Source organism: Salmo salar, chromosome 14, assembly GCF_965601325.2.
Source record: "Salmo salar chromosome 14, fSalSal1, whole genome shotgun sequence".
NCBI classification, from domain to species: domain Eukaryota; kingdom Metazoa; phylum Chordata; class Actinopteri; order Salmoniformes; family Salmonidae; genus Salmo; species Salmo salar.
This window is the reverse complement of record NC_138304.1, coordinates 3410065-3430926: the sequence shown is the minus strand read 5'-3', so window position 1 is coordinate 3430926 and position 20862 is coordinate 3410065. Positions and strand designations below refer to the sequence as shown.

General features: G+C 41.7%; 1 protein-coding gene across 1 annotated transcript in view; it reads left to right on the top strand.

Moving 5' to 3' along the window:
* The first annotated feature begins 1187 nt into the window (after positions 1 to 1187).
* efr3a (EFR3 homolog A (S. cerevisiae)) overlaps positions 1188 to 20862 on the top strand; it is a 253752-nt gene continuing 234077 nt past the window's right edge. The window contains exons 1-2 of the mRNA XM_082960689.1: positions 1188 to 1259; positions 1529 to 1687. Coding sequence (XP_082816815.1) covers positions 1678 to 1687 — 10 coding nt within the window. The 5' untranslated portion in view covers positions 1188 to 1259; positions 1529 to 1677. The remainder of the gene's footprint in view (positions 1260 to 1528; positions 1688 to 20862) is intronic.

Genomic DNA, 20862 nt, shown 5'->3' with positions numbered 1-20862 from the left:
GTTGAGACATGTATTGTGTATATGTGCCATTCAGAGGGTGAATGGGAAAGACAAAATATTTAAGTGCCTTTGAACGGGGTATGGTGGAAGGGGCCAGGCGCTCCGGTTTATGTCAAGAACTGCAACACTGCTGGGTTGTTCATGTTCAACAGTTTCCTGTGTGTATCAAAAATGGTCCACCACCCAAAGGACATCCAGCCAACTTGACACAACTGTGGGAAGCATTGGAATCAACATAGGCCAGCATCCCTGTGGAACGCTTTCGACACCTTGTAGAGTCCATGCCCCAACGAATTGAGGCTATGAGGGCAGGAGGGAGGGTGCAACTCAATATTAGGTAGGTGTATGACAAGTAGTATAGAGCTGTGGCTCAGAGTATTGTATCTGTATCCTATTTAAAGTTTTCTCATTGAATTTTGTGTTTTTTTTCACCTGTTCAGAGAAATGAGTCATTGAAGTTGTTAGGTTTATGTCCCATCCTACATCCTGATATAACCAGGTTCTGACCACCAGATAGTATTTTTATTTAATTAATTTTTTACATTTACAGTAACGTGTATGTGGATTGTTCTAAAATGTGGTAGATTCATGCAGAAATAAGATCATTTTGTCTGCTAGGATGGCATTGAGACATGTCAGTTAGTCTGTTTTAACAGATGCTAGGGATGCCATCTGTGGGATAAAAGCTTTTAATCACAGATAAATCCATTGGACTGTGTAGCAAAGGCATTTAAGAGCTTAAAAAGCAGTCCCTCTGGGAGACTTTCACACGCTGATGCTGATTTCCGACTTCACCACTACATCGATAGGCTATCGTTTTTGTAAAAGTAATTGATAGGCCCTACAAAAATTCACTTGGAGTAATACCAAAGAGCAATGACCACCGCTTGTCTGTCTTTGGCAGGCTAAAATGACAGTCATGCATAAACATGACTCCTGTATGAAAGTTTTGGTACTAGTGGGAGGGACTAATTTAGGTCACACTTCCTTATTGATTGGTTGGCATAAGCAAACGTGACAGTCCCCTTCAAATAATTGTCTGGTAAGAATAACTAATTTGCCATATATATATATATATATTTGCCTATATTTTTCCTATTAACAAGAGAAATATGTGAGAATTGATATAGTTTAGGAGCGAAGAGGTGACATATCGCTTGAAGAGCACCTCCTACTTCCGTGTTGTCCCTCAATGTAAAGCAGTCCTATTACAGGAAGCTGTAGCCTAATCTGTAGGGGTTAATCCGCGCAGTTTACAGGTATTTAACCATCAAAGTCTTCGAATGTTACATTGTATCGTTGAGCAACATACGTTAGAATCTATATCAATGTTCGTGACATTCGAATCCACCGAGTAATATTTTAAATATATTTTTTAAATACATACATAGGTTGCGTTATAGTCTATCATAGTGCCATTTATGTAGTTGTTGTTAAAACGTAGACTTTTGAATAAACCTTTAATTTAGCTTACCCAACGTTTTAACGTATTTACGACTGAACTCATGTTCATGATTTAATGTTACAGTGTGCCCTTGATCGACCCTCTTTCAATGTAATTTGATGAAGTGAAGGAGCAGCGATTTCGGAGAATACGGACGATATAAGATACATGTAGCAAAACCAAAAATTAAATCGCTGCCCACGTCAGAGGAACTGCGGTACATTAGCGGAAGAATGCCAGCGGGTAAGCGAAGTGATTGTTTTTGAAGAATGTTTTAAATTGAAAGGTTGTGGTACTTGTTGTCAACAGCGGTAAATTGACGAAGGGGATCGCTTGTTCAACCCATAGTGTATTTCAGAATGAGTCATTAGTCCATCCAAAGGTGTTCAAAGCATGGTTTTGATGGAATTATCAGGGCCATCATAAATTGTTTAAAATCGAGCAGACATTTCTTTGATGCACAAGAAATCGCTCTTTGTGTGTCGCAACATTGTGTGTTCACTCAACTCAAATATGAGATTCTATAGGCATTGGTGGAATATGCCTTGTATAAAATAAATGGTGGTGTTTGAATTAGTTGTCAGTACCTTGACTTGAAGACTACGTTTAGGACTGTGGGCAATATGACATAAGATAAAAAGGTAAACGCTAGGCGCAGAATTAGGCCTGGTTTCTGATTGACAGTGGATGTGTTTGCACGTTCTTGGGTCTAGGTCAAAGATTAAGGGCTGGGTTCAATCTGTATCGCTGACGGGAAACGCACTTTTCACGCCATTTCGATAATTGTGACTTTCGTAGCAGGGTTGGAGAAAATGCTCCTAACCTGCGACGAAAATCACTTTGTCTCGAAGTGGCTTGAAAAGAATGTGGCCCTATAACTGAATTATGTTCAAATTTTAAAGGTAATTTCTGCAACCAGCGGGAACATTGCCTTTAAATTGTCAATTGCGCTATACAGCGGATCTTCAATCTACGGATTGAGTAGAACCCTAATTTGTCTGTAAACCACTCTAAATTCTTCTCACATGCTTCACGATGAAGTTATCTAAACAAATGCATATCTTTTCAAAATTTTGAGCCAGGACGTCTTTGAGTCTTAATCCGGATCAGATATTTAAACGTTTTTGGATAATGTGGTCACATAAACTGAGGGAGATTTGAACGTAATTATGTTACCAAACATTGCATCTGCACAGTTCTTCCAGTAAATGTGTTTTTGTGACACATTCTGTGTACATTTTCGAAGTAGTCCTTGTGCATGAAAGTGTATGGTTTGTTGAATTTGAAATCAATGGTTTTTGTTTCGCGTACATTTTAAAGTGAGAAATCTGAGTCTCCAGGTCATTTTGTTACTGTGGAATTGCCCAGCTGTAACATGATACCCTCATACATTGATATTGTTTAGGCCAATGAGTCAGTGGAATATGGCCTGTTTGTGTAAATGCTCAAAGTGTGTGTGTGTGTGTGTGTGTGTTAGAGCCCGGGTTTTCCAACTTTTCTTGCCCTGGCAAAGTGGCGACCCAGGGATGTTTGCAACCCCCCCCCCCCCCCCCCAAAAAAAAACTATATTCAAAACATTTTTTTAATTAAAATATTTGTAGACAGTTTCATTATGTTGACCTCACCACAGTTCATTGGAAGTGTAAACTCGATTATACCCTTCTAGCTATCTTGGCAGCATAGACGAAATGTTGCTCTTGTAAAGCAAATTTCTGCAATTCAAAATTGTTCTATTTAGCTATAAGACAATTGTTTAGTTTTATAGCTAATGTCCTGCAATTCTATGCATTTTGCCATGGCTAATCCTGTGTTCCTCTGCTTAAAAACAAAATCAATGGGCATTTCTCCTGAATTCCCGTTTTTTGGAATTTCAGATTCTCCCTGACTGTCTAGCTTTTATTTGATTGTTAGTTCTCAAAGATGGTATAATACAAAAGTGTGTGTATGATATATCCCTAGTACAAAGTTTGGACACAACTACTAATTCAAGGGTTTTTCTTTAGTTCTACTTTTTTCTACATTGTCCAATAATAGTAAAGATATTAAAACTATGGAATCATGTTGTAACCAGAATGTGTTAAACAAATCAAAATATATTTGAGGTTCTTCAAGTAGCCACCCTTTGCCTTGATGAGAGCTTTGCACACTCTTGGCATTCTCTCAACCAGCATCACCTGGAATACTTTTCCAACAGTCTTGAAGGAGTTCCCACATATGCTGAGCACTTGTTGGCTGCTTTTCCTTCACTTTGCGGTCCAACTCATACCAAACCATCTCAATTGGGCTGAGGTCAGGTGATTTGTGGAGGCCAGGTCATCTGATGCAGCACTCCATCACTCTCCTTGGTCAAATAGCCCTTACACAGCCTGGAGGTGTGTTTTGGGTCATTTGTCCTGTTGAAAAACAAATGATAGTCCCACTAAGCGCAAACCGGATGTGATGGTGTATCGCTGTAGTAGCCATGCTGGTTAAGTGTGCCTTGAACCCTAAATAAATTAGACAGTGTCACCAGCAAAGCACCATCAAACCGCCTCCTCCATGCTTCACGGTGGGAACCACACATGCAGCGATCATCCGTTCACCTACTCTGCGTCTCACAAAGCCAAAAATCTCAAATTTGGACTCATCGGTCCAGAAGACAGATTTCCACTGGTCTAATGTCTATTGCATGTTTATCTTTGCCCAAGCAAGTCTCTTCTTTATTATTGGTGTCCTTTAGTAGTGGTTTCTTTGCAGCAATTTGACCATGAAGGCCTGATTTTTCACACAGTCTCCTCTGAACAGTTGATGTTGAGATGTGTCTGTTACTTGAACTCTGTGAAACATTTATTTGGGCTGCAATTTCTGAGGCTGGCAACTCCAATGAACTTATCCTCTTCAGCAGAGGTAACTCTGGGTCTTCCTTTCCTGTGGCGGTCCTCATGAGAGCCAGTTTCATCATAGCGCTTGATGGTTTTTGCAACTGCACTTGAAGAAACTTTCAAAGTTCTTGAATTTTTCCGAATTGATTGACCTTCATGTCTTAAAGTAATGATGGACTTTCATTTCTCTTTGCTTATTTGAGCTGTTCTTGCCATAATATGGACTTAGCCCTATTTGGTAATCGACCATCTTCTGTATACCACCCCTACCTTGTCACAACACAACTGATTGTCTCAAATGCAATGAGACATAAATAAATTCCAAAAATTAACTTTAACAAGGCACATCTGTTAATTGAAATGCATTCCAGGTGACTGCCTCATGAAGCTGGTTGAGACAATGCCAAGAGTGTGCATAGCTGTCAAGGCAAAGGGTGGCTACTTTGAAGAATCTCAAATATAAAATATTTAGACTTATGACTGGTACCGTATATGAGTTAGAACACAATCAGAAGATATCTTTATCTGGTTTGGGTCATTTAAGTTGACACTGAAACTGAAAATTACCACTTAGACGCCCCGCCTAAGAATTCTCTACACAGAAAAAAACCTGTAATTAGCTCTAGTGCCTGTAATTTCCTCCATATTAAAGGGATGGTTTGAGATTTTGTCAATGAAGCCATTTATCTACTCATTAACACCGACAGTGTTAAGCACCTCAATTAAGTAATTAGCTAAGACAAAACCGTTGCCATTATGTCCGCCAAGGCTTGACTGAAGCTGGGGGAGTTTTGTTTTGTCTTCCCATTGTTTCCCTGCACACTATTGTTCAGCTGAGAACTCCACATGTTCCCTGTTTTGAAGTGTAGGCCTAATTGTTTTCCACAGACGACGGCCTTGTTTACACTGAAGACTGATGTAGATGACAATTTGGATTGTTTTCGAACATTCCCTTGGGTGAAGTTGCCCTAGAGGGCCTGAACACTGATCTTGGGTTGGTGTCGCATTTTCCCAACTGGTATATGATCGCTATATGAAGCCCATTGAGTGCCCCCACATTGTTGAATGGCAGACTATGATCTGTTTACACACAATTATTAATACTTGTGGTCGTGTAGTGTCTACTGGGTTTATCTTCTCACTGGTAGTCAATGATTCATTGAATTAAAGGTCCTTAATTTACCATCAAGTCCACACACACAGCTGGGTTGTGACTCGTAGGGAAGAAACATTTTGAAATGGCGAGATACTACCTGAACTTGTTAGATAAGTGACGTTCATTTTTTTTACTTTAGTGCGCCTTACTGAACAGGATCCTGGTTTTCCAAGTGTAGGCCTAAATCTGTTTCAGATTTTTAGACAAATTCCAGACATACGTGTGCGTCACCAGACTCAATTACCGGGATGGCTAACTCTGGAAATCCATTCGGTCACCACTGAGCTAGGTAGATATGCATTTTCGTTTAAAGGTGCATGCTTTGGTGCCGCTAGGGCAGTTCAGACGGCTGGCTGATTACTTATCTTAAATTGCTTGTAAATATTTTATGTTTTTATTGCGTTGGAATTGTAAATATTGTGTGCTGGGCTCCCTTGCAAAGGAGGCTTTGGTCTCAATGGGATTTCCCTGTTTCATTCCAAGTGCATTTATTTATTATTTTTTAACCTTTATTTAAACCGAAGCAAACAAGCCTAAACGGGGAGGGATCTACCTAAATTTGTCAATTTTAAGAAACTCATTTGTTTTCTGGTACAATGTTTTTCAACGTTGTGCATTAATGAATACACCCCACTGTAGTGTTGCAACCCTGGAAGACTGGTCACATTCAGTAGCACACAATGTGAGGGCACCCAAACCTCTCCAATCAGAACACTTTCTCCTATGTGTGCCTGCTGACTGCAACCCTGGTCAAGTTTTACAACTTTGAAATTAGTCAACTGATGTCGAAGCTTATTACACATGAAATTCAGCTATGTCTAGATGCATCCCAACATGTAATGGCAGTTGCTTCAAATTGCAAAGTCTGTTGCCTTTTCTCCATTGTTACTTTTGTCTTTGTGTATAGAACTTAACACGGGCTTCTTTGGTAATTCGATGGACCTTGCCAGAGAATGGATTTGATATACATACACCCTGCTGTCTTACTTTGAGATGCTAATTGTGAAACTCAATCAAATGCGTTAAAAAGGCAACTCTTACATTGGGCTGCATTGTTTTGATCTTCTATTAAGGAATTGGATGTTTGGTGGTACAGGCACATTAAGGATCGTTCCCCCTTTTCGCAAGCTGTAATTTGTATGCATTGCCAAAGACTCGTTTGGTGAAGAAGGATTTGGCTTAAATATATATAAATATAATGCTTTTCCATCGCCTATGTCACGTTGCATCTTTTTGGGATTGGAATTGTATGCTTGTGTGGGATAAGATTCCTTTGTGAAATTTCCTGTTTTGGGGGATTTTCACTTTTTAAAGTAGACCTATTTTTGTGTGCGTGTATGTGTGCATGCATGTGTGTTTCGTATTTCACTGGGTCTTTGTCATTATTTTTGCAGAGAGGATTGTTGAAGTAAACACTAACATTATAACCCACTGCAAAGACTTGTCCCTGATCTGCCTCTGCATTGTACTACACAGAGCACCAAGGATGCCAGGTGAAGGAAGGTCATATAAGCGCAGTGTTAGTATGACCAGGTTGCAAAATCAGCAGTCAAATGTAAGCGAACACTTAAGTTATTAAGCTAACACAAGTAGCTTGTGGGTTTGACATATTTGGCGATGTTGGCATGGCTAGCCTCAGGAAAGTAGGTTACACAGACTTTACGCAATAAGTTAATGCATGTATTTCCATAGCTTATCAGGGGGTGAGAGTTCCCAAATACTATGATACTGATGGTATAGGCTACTGCTAGCTGGCTGGCTAGCTAGCTGTCTGGGTGGGTGGGTAGGTGGCTGGCTGGCTGGCTGGCTAGCAGCCAGCTAGCTGTCTGGGTAGGTGGAGTGTCTTGCAAAAGTATTCATTTTTATTTTGACTTCAGGTATTGGACATACACAAAATAGTCCAAATTGGTGAGGGAAATAAAAAAAAAGTTGTTTAAAAAAATAAATAATGGAAAGTGGTGCGTGCATATGTATTCACCCCCTTTGCTATGAAACCCCTAAATAAGATCTGGTGCAACCATTTACCTTCAGAAGTCACATAATTAGTTAAATAAAGTCCACCTGTGTGCAATATAAGTGTCACATGATCTGTGTTTTTTTTTTAGGTCTTATTTCTTGTTTGTTTCACAGTAAAAAATGTTGCATCTTCAAAATCAAATGATACAAACCCCCCCCCCCCCCCCCCCATTTTTTTAATACATTTTAATTCCTGGCTGTAAAGCAACAAAATAGGAAAAATACCAAGAGGGATGAATACTTTCGCAAGCCACTGTAGGTGTCTGGGTAGTGGGTGCGTCGCTAGCTGCCTGGGTGGGTGGGTAGGTAGGTAGCTGTGTGACAATTTTACCACATGTTCTGTGGTAAAATGTAGGACTGGTGAACTAGCTATTGTTAGCTAGCTTCAACTGATGTTGTCTGGCTCTAGCTAGCTAATGTCTGAAGTTATTAGTGTAACAAACCTTCCATAAACTAATATAGCTAGCCACCTTTCTCTGCCTGTTCGTTAGCTAGCTAATTTTCAGCTGACTGGTGTTAGTAACTAGCTACAGAGGCTGGCTGCTGGACTTTGTACAATCAAGCTAACATTAGCTAGGTAACAGCTAGCTAGCTAGCTCAGTGTTTCTTAATCCTGGTCCTGGGGACACAAATGGGTGCACATTTTTTGTTTTTGCCCTAGAACTACACAGCTGATTTGAATCAGGTGTGTAGTTCTAAGGCAAAAACTAAAATGTGCACCCATTTGGGTCCCCAGGACCAGGATTACGAAACACTGACCAATCAAAATGTTTGCATTTATTGATTAACCCGGGTGAGGCAGCGGTCTAAGGCACTGCTTCTCAGTGCTAGAGGCATCACTACAGACTCTGGTTCGATTCCAGGCTGTATCACAACCAGCTGTGATTGGTAGTCCCATAGGGCGGTGCAAGAAATACTCTTAAATCAATTGCTAACGACCCTGTTAAAAACAATCTGGTATGTGATTCTTGGTAACGTCGGACGGCTCATTACAAGAGGCAGGGAGTATATTGTGTACCGCCAATCAAGTTGTTTCGCAAATCTTCATCGATATTTGCTAAAATATGATGGTAGGGAGACTTGAATTAACACTGCGCTTCAACTAATGCCTATCATCGCTTCTATAATAAATCCCCTGATGTGTTCTCACATGACATCTTATCAGAGTCTTTTTAATCTCTTGTGTCTGGCAAACCAGCTTCATCACATGCACAGTGCATTGTTCAATACTAAATGTATGCCTTGGGTGTGTGTGTGTGTACTATAAAGGCATGCTACGCTCTCCTTTGCACTATAGGCTGAACAAGCTGAGATGTGCTGATAAAGTCCATACAGCTGTGACTCAATGGCTAATGAAGGGTATAATTGACCGCACAATTACATCAAATGTTACATAACCTGCATGTGTTGTACTGACTTATGTTATTACAAATAATGTAATCACACCAGATAGTGTATTAAAGGGATGGTTCCCAATTTTACATTGCATGGGGTTTTGGTGTAACTTTTTTTTTTTTTTTTATATCTACATTTAACTATCCCTTTTAACTTTACAAGTTACGATTCCTTGGGCTCTTTGCAGTCACTGTTTTTCTCATTGTAAAATGCCCTTGTACATTGAGGATAACTGAGGAAAGACATCTCTGGAAGAGTAACATCGAAGGGCTCTCTAACAATACCTCCTAGGACTCAAATCAGTGTCAGGCTGGGCTATTGTTCTGAATAGATGGGCATGGAAGTGCAGCTACTGCCTTTAGCCACCTGGGTCTGCTGTTAATTTGACACACACACCCTAGATGCCAGAATCTCTACTTCAAAACCGGACCGATCCCACGCAAGAGTAAATACTCTTCAATGGATGATTTAAAAACCTGCAGATCACCTAATTCGGCCAAATACCGGGTCCAAAACTAGCCAGTGAATATTGTCATTTCTAACCGCCTGCACAGTAATGGGACAGCCCTGCATCTTGTGTATCGTGTTTGTTTGAGCTACTGCACATGTGTAGTTGCCCAATGAGGGCATGCAGTAGGGAACTACCACCATAGCCACCCCGGCTAGGCTGCTACTGCAGTGCCGCTATCTGCACTGTTCACCGCTTCTGGTGTTAGCGAGGAGAACTGAAGCACTGCAAGGTCAGAGCTGAGACTCACAGGGAGAGGAGGGGGGGGGGGGAGTCAGTGTAGGTACCTGGCAGGTCCTATGCAAACCACTCCCCAGCTGTGAGTCACTCACTATAGGTGACGAGATGGATTCGGAGAACGACTCTGGTAGGGTGCCTTTCAGTTCCGCTGTTCCAGTCTCGAACTTACCTCTTTCGGTTTTAGTGACTTTTTTTTACATGGTATTTATGTAAGCTTTTTCCATCATTAAACAACGTTCTGTCATGGCGATTATTTTAGATGACAAGTAAGATGTTTGTGACACAGCTTTCTAAACCTCTCCCCTTTTCACTATATGCATTGCCCATTCTACCTCCTCCCCTCCCGACTTACCCAGTAAATCCAACTTCTCCTTTTGTTAAGATTTTGTGAATCAGTGAGAGATTTCCTAGTTCCTTTGCAGATACACAGCAGGGACCATCCCCACTTTTAGCCACCTGATGTTTTGAAATAAAATATTTAATCATAATGAACCACCAGATGAACATTTTGAAAATAGAAAATTCAAATGAGTGTTTCTTATTAAACAATGTCATTATAAGCGCCTAGGTAGTCCCTCCCTGTGTCTGTCCATTTTCCTCAATTTGATGCCTTATGAACACAAACCAGCTATTTAAAGAAAAGAGAACACCTCTGTTTTTGTTTGACACCACATTGAATTACCCAGGTGTCCTTCTCCCTTGTGACTGGAGATGTGCAATTGGGTGCTGTGCTGCTGTGTTAAAACTGCTCTAAACCAGGAGGTCATCTGTTGTCTTTCATGCTCAATTGCCCCCTAGACACACGCACCCTCACCAGCCAGACTGCTGCCAGACACACAAGCCCAATCCCTCAGTTATCTCGGTGAAGCCTATGTTCTCGTTTCCTACCCCTCAAGGTGCTCTCAGTCAACGGACTGTCCCCGGCCTGGGGCCACAGCTTTTAAACCTACTGCGACTCGACCAACGTGATATACAGTGTATTCAGACCCCTTGACTTCTTCCACATTTTAGTTACGTTACAACCTTTATTCTAAAATTGATGAGGAACATTTAAAACTATCTACACACAATTCCCCATAATGACAAAGTGATAAATAACTGGTATTTAGAAATGTTTGGAAATTAATTTAAAATAAAGATACCTTATTTACATAATTATTCAGATCCTTTGTTATAAGACTCGAAATTGAGCTCAGGTGCATCCTGTTTCCATTGATCTTCCTTGATGTTTCTACAACATGATTGGAGTCCACCTGTGGTAATTTCAATTGATTGGACATGATTTGGAAAAGCACACAGCTGTCTATATAAGGTCCCACAGTTGACAGTGCAAAGACCAAGCCATGAGGTTGAAGGAATTTTCCATAGAGCTCAGAGACAGGATTGTGTTGAGGCACAGATCTGGGCAAGGGTAATACAAAATGTCTGCAGCATTGAAGGTCCCCAAGAACACAGTGGCCTCCACCATTCTTCACCATTCTTAAATGCAAGATGTTTGGAACCACCGAGATTCTTCCTAGAGCTGGCTGACTGGCCAAACTGAGCATTCGGGGGAGAAGGACCTTGGTCAGGGATGTGACCAAGAACCCGATGGCCACTCTGACAGAGCTCCAGAGTTCCTCTGTGGAGATGGGAGATCCTTCCAGAAGGACAACCATCTCTGCAGCACTCTACCAATCAGACCTTTCTGGTGAAGTGGCCAGATGGTAGCCACGCTTCAGTAAAAGGCACATGACTGCCCTCATGGAGTTTGCCAAAAGGCAACTAAAGGACTCGGACCATGAGAAATTAGATTTTCTGGTCTGATTGCCAAGTGTCACGTCTGGTGGAAACCTGGCACCATCCCTACAGTGAAGCATGGTGGTGGCAGCATCATGCTGTGGGGATATTTTTCACCGGCAGGGACTGGAAGACTAGTCAGGATCGAGGAAAAGATGAACGGAGCAAAGTACAATGATCCTTGAAGAGAACCTGCTCAGGACCTCAGACTGGGGTGAAAATTCACCTTCCAACAGGACCACGACCCTAAGCATACAGCCAAGATAATGCAGGACTGTCTTCGGGACAACTCTATGAATGTCCTTGATTGGCCCATGCAGAGCCCGAACTTGAACCCAATCAAAACACCTGAAAATAGCTTTGCAGAGACGTTCCCCATCTAATCTGAAAGAGCTCAAGAGACTCTGCAAAAAAAAAAAAAAAAAAAAAAGGACATTATAATGAATATTAGTGTAGATATGACATCATTCAAAAATAGTCAATTGTCAGCTCGTGCTTGTGTGCATAGTCACGCAACTGCATGAGTTTGAATAAATGTAGTTATCCCTTGTCCTAACTTTCCCTTGCTTGACACACTTTTACATACCTTTTGTTTGGTTGTAGTGCATAATAGTCTGGTTTTCTCTGTCACATTGTCTTGTCATTCTTCAGAACCTTTGCACCACAATGCCTGTGCAGGTGCCTTATTAGAGGATAGAATTCCCATCTCTCTTTGTTCATGGAGCCTGCCAGAATTGTTTTCTTTGCAAGCAACTTGTTTGCCGATGACCGTGAAGTGAAGAAATTGTACATGGTGACATATCTCCCCTTCCCAATGTAAGGTTCCACAAGCCTCTTCACCACATTCTCCAGCACTCTTTTTGCTCACCTGCTGCCCGATGTGGATATTGTTCCAGATATTGAAAGCTGTGCAGCATGTACAATTATGCATGCTCTGCGTAGCCTACTCCAACTAGGCCAGAGTAGACTGATAAGACTGCTTTGATTTGGTGAACTGATACAGGTAACATATCATTTTAAGATTAAGCCTGTAATTAGAATGGATACAATAGAATGGCCCACTCTTTTCTTCATTCACAATTGGTGATTACATAATTAGTTATCGTTCGCTTCCCCTTGTTCTTCAACTCAGCCATTCTCCCCATCATACTTTAGTGAATTGATTTAAACTTATTTCCTTATAGTTTTATGTTCACTTTCGTGGCATTTGTCGAGGTGATTATCAGCTGGGCACTGCACTGTCAGAAGGAGCGGAGCGACCATACTGTTGGGGGGCGGCAACGGGGGAAAATCCCAAAATGACATACCTTCCTAAAATTCCAGTTCTGTTTGTGATATTAAGATTCTGACAATGGCGGTATGTTTATATAAACTTATTTAGGAAAAGTGAAGGACTGAGGGGGGGGGGCATAACTTAAAAATTGCACACAAAAGACTAATAATTATGGATATTTTGAAATCGTAGTTTGGGGGGTAAATGGCCGCCAGTAGTGAATCAATTAGGCCTTGTGTGTGTCTGTAAAATGTCACCCTATTCCCTACATAGTGCACTACTTTTGACCAGTGCCCTGGTCAAAGGTAGTGTACCATATAAGGAATAGTGGTCGAGCCAGCACAGCACTTTGTTATGAAGGCTTTAGGTTTATGGCTATGTGGACATCACTGAGTGATGGCTTTGCATAATTCACAGCGTGCATGATTATGGAGACTGTCTGGATGATGATGATACGTTTGCATATATCGAATTTACATATAGCACTGTTCTTAACCGCAACAGGCTAAGCCATGTCACAAATACCTTCTGACTTTTTTTGGGGGGGGGGGGTCAATTGAGCTTTATTGCTAATCTAGATTGTATTGCATTTCCTACAGCAATGGAAAATGGAATATACGTAATTACTTTAGCTCTAACCTTTCTGCAACACGTGCTACACTTACACCCTCAACAATAGTTGGGCCTTGATATAATAAAGTTATGCATAAATAATCTCTGAGGATGCATTGGCAGATTTTTGGATTGTGCAGTTGAATTTCAGCTGACACAAAATGCTGACTTTTAAGCTGAAGTTGCCTATATTGGGTAAAATAAACCTTTTGTGATTCTTGTATTCTGCCGTTCTTGGAAATGGATCAAGAAAGGACATGTGTAGTGCATTTGTCCCAGGAAAAATATGAAGATCAGTAGTCCATGGAAAATGATCGGTACAATAGGATTGATTGGCTAGACCTAATAATTTGATTAATGCAGTTGCTGGCATGTCAAGTAGATTCATAATACAGATTCATTTCACTTCAGTGGCAGTAATTGTTTTCTCTCAGGCTTGGTAAAAAATGAGCAGTCATTTACTGTTTATATGGATGTATACTCAATTGTGACAGTTGTATAATCAGAGAAGTGATGGTATATAAGAGTTTACTGCGGTTTCCTTTTGTTTGGTTCCTAGTGAACACACCCCTGGTGTGAAGATTGAACATGGTGCACCATGGGATAGGTTCTTCAGATGATAGCAGAACTCACAATGATTCTGCGACCTGAACTATACTGAACAAAAATATTAGTTCAAAAAAGCTCATAAGGAAATCATTCAATTGAAATGCCTCAAAAAAATAAAGTGAACAATAAAATAACACATCCTAGATCTGAATTAATAAAATAATCTTAAATACTTTTTTCTTTACGTAGTTGAATGTGCTGACAACAAAATCACACAAAAATAATCACTGGAAATCCAATTTATCAACCCATGGAGGTCTGGGTTTGGAGTCACACTCAAAATTAAAGTGGAAAACCACACTACAGGCTGATCCAACTTTGATGTAATGTCCTTAAAACAAGTCAAAATGAGGCTCAGTAGTGTGTGTGGCCTCCACGTGCCTGTATGTCCTCCCTACAACGCCTGGGCATGCTCCTGATGAGGTGGCGGATGGTCTCCTGAAGGATCTCCTCCCAGACCTGGACTAAAGCATCCGCCAACTCCTGGACAGTCTGTGGTGCAACGTGGCGTTGGTGGATGGAGCGAGACATGATGTCCCAGATGTGCTCAATTGGATTCAGGTCTGGGGAACGGGCGGGCCAGTCCATAGCATCAATGCCTTCCTCTTGCAGGAACTGCTGACACACTCCAGCCACATGAGGTCTAGCATTGTCTTGCATTAGGAGGAACCCAGGGCCAACCGCACCAGCATATGGTCTCACAAGGGGTCTGAGGATCTCATCTCGGTACCTAATGGCAGTCAGGCTACCTCTGGCGAGCACATGGAGGGCTGTGCGGCCCCCCCAAAGAAATGCCACCCCACACCATGACTGACCCACCGCCAAACCGGTCATGCTGGAGGATGTTGCAGGCAGCAGAACGTTCTCCACGGCGTTTCCACACTCTGTCACGTGCTCAGTGTGAACCTGCTTTCATCTGTGAAGAGCACAGGGCGCCAGTGGCGAGTTTGCCAATCTTGGTGTTCTCTGGCAAATGCCAAACGTCCTGCACGGTGTTGGGCTGTAAGCACAACCCCCACCTGTGGACGTCGGGCCCTCATACCACCCTCATGGAGTCTGTTTCTGACCGTTTGAGCAGACACATGCACATTTGTGGCCTGCTGGAGGTCATTTTGCAGGGCTCTGGCAGTGCTCCTCCTGCTCCTCCTTGCACAAAGGCGGAGGTAGCAGTCCTGCTGCTGGGTTGTTGCCCTCCTACGGCCTCCTCCACGTCTCCTGATGTACTGCCCTGTCTCCTGGTAGCGCCTCCATGTTCTGGACACTACGCTGACAGACACAGCAAACCTTCTTGCCACAGCTCGCATTGATGTGCCATCCTGGATGAGCTGCACTACCAGAGCCACTTGTGTGGGTTGTAGACTCCGTCTCATGCTACCACTAGAGTGAAAGCACCGCCAGCATTCAAAAGTGACCAAAACATCAGCCAGGAAGCATAGGAACTGAGAAGTGGTCTGTGGTCCCCACCTGCAGAATCACTCCTTTATTGGGGGTGTCTTGCTAATTGCCTATAATTTCCACCTGTTGTCTATTCCATTTGCACAACAGCATGTGACATTTATTGTCAATCAGTGTTGCTTCCTAAGTGGACAGTTTGATTTCACAGAAGTGTGATTGTCTTGGAGTTACATTGTGTTGTTTAACCTGTTAGGGCTAGGGGGCAGTATTGACACGGCTGGATAAAAAACGTACCCGATTTAATCTGGTTACTACTCCTGCCCAGTAACTAGAATATGCATATAATTATTGGCTTTGGATAGAAAACACCCTAAAGTTTCTAAAACTGTTTGAATGGTGTCTGTGAGTATAACAGAACTCATATGGCAGGCCAAAACCTGAGAAGATTCCATGCAGGAAGTGGCCTGTCTGACAAATTGTGTTTCATCTTGGCTCTTTTTATTGAAGACTGAGGATCTTTGCAATAACGTGACACTTCCTACGGCTCCCATAGGCTCTCAGAGCCCGGGAAAAAGCTGAACGATATCGAGGCAGGCTCTGGCTGAAACACATTATCGCTTTTGGCAAGTGGCCGATCAGAGTACTATGGGCTTAGGCGCGTGCCCGAGTCGACCGAATGCTTTATTTTCTTTCGTCTGTTTACCTAAACGCAGATTCCCGGTCGGAATATTATCGCATTTTTATGAGAAAAATGGCATAAAAGTTGATTTTAAACAGCGGTTGACATGCTTCGAAGTACGGTAATGGAATATTTAGATTTTTTTTTTTGTCACGAATTGCGCCATGCTCATCACCCTTATTTACCCTTTCGGATAGTGTCTTGAACGCACGAACAAAACGCCGCTGTTTGGATATAACTATGGATTATTTTGAACCAAACCAACATTTGTTATTGAAGTAGAAGTCCTGGGAGTGCATTCTGACGAAGACAGCAAAGGTAATAACATTTTTCTTATAGTAAATCTGACTTTGGTGAGTGCTAAACTTGCTGGGTGTCTAAATAGCTAGCCCTGTGATGCCGGGCTATCTACTGAGAATATTGCAAAATGTGCTTTCACCGAAAAGCTATTTTAAAATCGGACATATCGAGTGCATAGAGGAGTTCTGTATCTATAATTCTTAAAATTATTGTTATGCTTTTTGTGAACGTTTATCGTGAGTAATTTAGTAAATTGTTAGTAAATTCCCCGGAAGCTAGTATGCTAGTTCTGAACGTCACATGCTAATGTAAAAAGCTGTTTTTTGATATAAATATGAACTTGATTGAACAAAACATGCATGTATTGTATAACATAATGTCCTAGGGTTGTCATCTGATGAAGATCATCAAAGGTTAGTGCTGCATTTAGCTGTCTTCTGGGTTTTTGTGACATTATTTGCTAGCTTGAAAAATGGGTGTCTGATTATTTCTGGCTTGGTACTCTGCTGACATAATCTAATGTTTTGCTTTCGTTGTAAAGCCTTTTTGAAATCGGACAGTGTGGTTAGATTAACGAGAGTCTTGTCTTTCAATAGCTGTAAAATAGTCATGTTTGAGAAATTGAAGTAATAGGATTTTTAAGGTATTTGAAAATCACGCCACTGGATTACACTGCAACGTAAAGTAGGCTAGAACTTTTGAGACTGCTAAATCTGCCATATTGAAATGTACCAGCCCTTTGAAGTTAATGCTGCCAGACCAGGTTGTTGCGAGACTCCTCTGGGACACTGTTGTTTAAACCTGCCTTTGGCCCGAGAGTGTGCTTGCCTGTGTAGCTGGGTGATTGATGCCCTTTTTGGGCTCTTTATAGATTCATAGTCCGTAGGTGGAACGTGGGAGAGGGCCTTTTTATATTGGGCTCATTTGTCAGTTGGCAGCAACCCCCCCTCCCCCCTCCACCCTCGTTCTTTTCCTCCCTCCACTCACTGGCGTTGAGCTCTCCCTTGCAGTGCCTGTAATTCCGCCCGAGATGGATGGGACGGGGCCGCAATCATTCACACGCCTTGATGGATCCTGGCCTTGTTGTTTTCCACCTTCGTCATTTTGTTTTGCGCATGGGATTAAAAATCAGTGGTATGAAATGGTAGAGAAAAGGACTGGGCTGCTTCTCTTAATGTGTCTGAATTGTGTGTGTTGAGGAATACGTTTTAGGTCATTTTGTTTGTACTTCACTGAACATATTTTCAATATACTGTTGTTTTTGCTTGCACTTTCTGTAAGCCACCTGCCTTTCAATTCACTATAGGTATTTATGCATTTAAATAGTCTCTTTATAAATGAGCTATTAAGAATGCTTATACAGCATGTTAAATGCATTTCAATGACGGCCTAGGATCAGTGGGTTAACTGCCTTGTTCAGGGGCAGAACGACAGATTTGTACCTTGTCCGCTCGGAGATTTGAACTTGCAACCTTTCAGTTACTAGTCCAATGCTCTAACCATTAGGCTACGCTGCCGCCCCAAAATTTGATAAACACCTACGCAATTCCAGAGGTGGCACCACAGGTTCAGAAGTGGTGTGGCAAAATTTGTACGTGTCTTTTCTGGGACCTGGAGTTTTTACTGATCTCATAACCTGGTCAGATAAAATTATTCATAAGCGATGACAAGTGTATTATTGTTGTTATAGGTAGCTTCCCTTTTCATCTGTGTGATGACTATAGGGCTGGAGGTTTTGTTGTCAGATCATGTGAATTTGGAATCACTCCTGGTGGCTCAAACTAGGGCTAGGCGATATATCACATTTAATTTGATTCCTTTTAATGTATGCATATTTTTGCGCGATATTCCAAATGCCTGTATCACAAGAATCAACGTTTTTGTTATTTTTCATTTTTATGCATCTGCTTGTTCTCATGTTGTATTTTTGGTCTCGTCTCCTTCGCTCCTCTGTGCTGTGTGCACCTTCCCATTTACACCAGAGATCTGTATATAATGAAGAGATGCACGTCCCGCCCTAACAATGGGAATGCGTTATCCCAAAGTCAGGAAGGCAGGCGACAAACTTTGGACAGATTTTAGCAAGAGTGAAACCTCTTGCTTCGCCTCTTCCTCTAATGGTTTACACACACACACACACACACACATACACACACACACACACACACACACACACACACACACACACACACAGCCCCTGCCTCTCATGCCAACAAAGTTGAGATATCATATCTGACGTTTGGTCCAGCAGAATCAGTCATATGGACACCAAAACACATTGAGACATTATTTTATTGTAATACAGAAGTTAACTTTTTTAACGATACCCTTTTTATGTCTCAACTACTGAAATTGAGCACAAAGCAGACACTACTAAAACGATACTATTGATTCTGGAAAATGAATGCTCAGTTTGTCACGTGTGGCATTGGGGTACCCGCTAGCAGCATTTTAGCCTAAGACTGTTATGCTAGCTGTTTAGTCTGTGTTTTATAAATGTGCAATAAGCATAAAACACAATTATATGAGGAATTGGCAACTCGTTCTCAGTCTGAGAAATAAGTTAGGCCACTTGATTTTAACATCTTAGCATGTCCAATTTGTTAACATCCTTTTCAAACAATTGGAGACAAACAGAAGGGTGTGTTCATAAGAATTCAACTGTCCAAGCTTGTTAGCAAGCAAATAATCCAGGTTGGCTAAACCTGAAATATAAAGATTAGCTGGCTAATAACCAGCACGTGGGCTTGAGAGATTGATGAGCCCAGTGTTCATTTTCTATAGCCTAATGCATGCTACAAGAAGTTAGTCATTATTAGTGAATGTGCATTATGCGTGGTTGTAGTTAAATTTGTAACAAAAATAGCATTTTCTTAGCCAGATCAGTGATTATTGCAACAAAAACAAAGCAGGTCTTATGGTTGTGGAAAGCTTATATTTAGCCTAGGTATAACCACAAGCCCTGAATTCATTAGATTATTGCTGAGTGTTTGTAATGCAGTGTATTTTACCTTTTATTTTACAATGCTTATTTCGAGAACATTTTAGATATACAGTATGTCGAGAATTGGCCATAACTTTGAAAAAAAAATGAGAGAGGAGTTTTAGGTCAGTCTAGTCTTCTTGGTTATGACGTTGCAAGCTTGGCACACCTGTATTTGGGGAGTTTCTCCCATTCCGATCTGCAGATCCTCTCAAGCTTTGTCAGGTTGGATGGGGAGCGTTGCTGCACAGCTATTTTCAGGTCTCTTCAGAGATGTTCGATTGGATTCAAGTCCGGGCTCAGGCTGGGCCACTCAAGTACAATGAAACTTGTTCCGAAGTCACTCCTGCATTGTCTTGGCTGTGTGCTTAGTGTCGTTGTCCTGTTGAAAGGTGAACCTTCGCCCCAGTCTGAGCTCCTGAGCGCTCTGGAGCAGGTTTTTATCAAGGATCTCTTTATACTTTAGTCAGGATCGAGGCAAAGATGAACGTAGTCTCCCAGTCCCTGCCGCTGAAAAACATCCCCACAGAATGATGCTGCCACCACCATGCTTCACCGTAGGGATGGTGCCAGGCTTCCTCCAGATGTGACACTTGGCATTCAGGCCAAAGAGTTCAATCTTTGTTTCATCAGACCAGTGAATCTTGTTTCTCATGGTCTGAGAGTCTTTAGGTGCCTTTTTTGCAAACTCCATGCGGGATATCATGTGTCTTTTACTGAGGAGTGGCTTCCGTCTGGCCACTCTACCTAAAAGGCGTGATTGGTGGAGTGCTGCAGAGATGGGATATCCTTCCAGAATGACAACCATCTCTGACAGAGCTCCAGAGTTCCTCTGCGGCGTGACCATTGGGTTCTTGGTCACCATCCTGATCAAGGCCTTTCTCCCCCGGTTGCTCAGTTTGGCCTGGTGGCCAGTTCTAGGAGGAGTCTTGGTGGTTCCAAACTTCTTCCATTTAAGAATGATGGAGGCCACTGTGTTCTTGGGTAGCTTCAATGCTGCAGAAATTATTTTGGTACCCTTCCCCAGATCGGTGCCTCGACACAATCCTGTCTCGCAGTTCTACGGACAATTCCTTCGATCTCATGGCTTGGTTTTTTTCTCTGACATGCACTGTCAACTGTGGGACCTTAAATAGACAATTGAATTTACCACAGGTGGACTCCGAAGTTGTAAACATTTTCAAGGCTGATCAATGGAAAAAGGATGCACCTGAGCTCATTTGAGGTATTTCAGTGTTTTATTTGTAATACATTTGCTAAAATTTCTAAACTTGTTTTCGCTTTGTCATTATCGGATATTGTAGGTAGATTGCTGCGGAAAGAATATTTTATACATTTTAGAATAAGGTTGTAACGTAACAAAATGTTGGAAAAGTCAAGAGGTCTGAATACTTTCCGAAGGCACTGTATATAATGGCGCTCCCCACAGTTTGGGTAACACTGGACTGCTGAAGTTACACAAAATTCACTAAGTCACATTTCCGCATATGACCAACGTTTCTGAACGTTTTTGTTTTCAGTTTCATACACATCTATGTGCTTTTAAAAATAAAACATGTCGGCTGCAAGGATTATATGTCTATATTCGTAGTTGCATGCATCTTAATAAGAA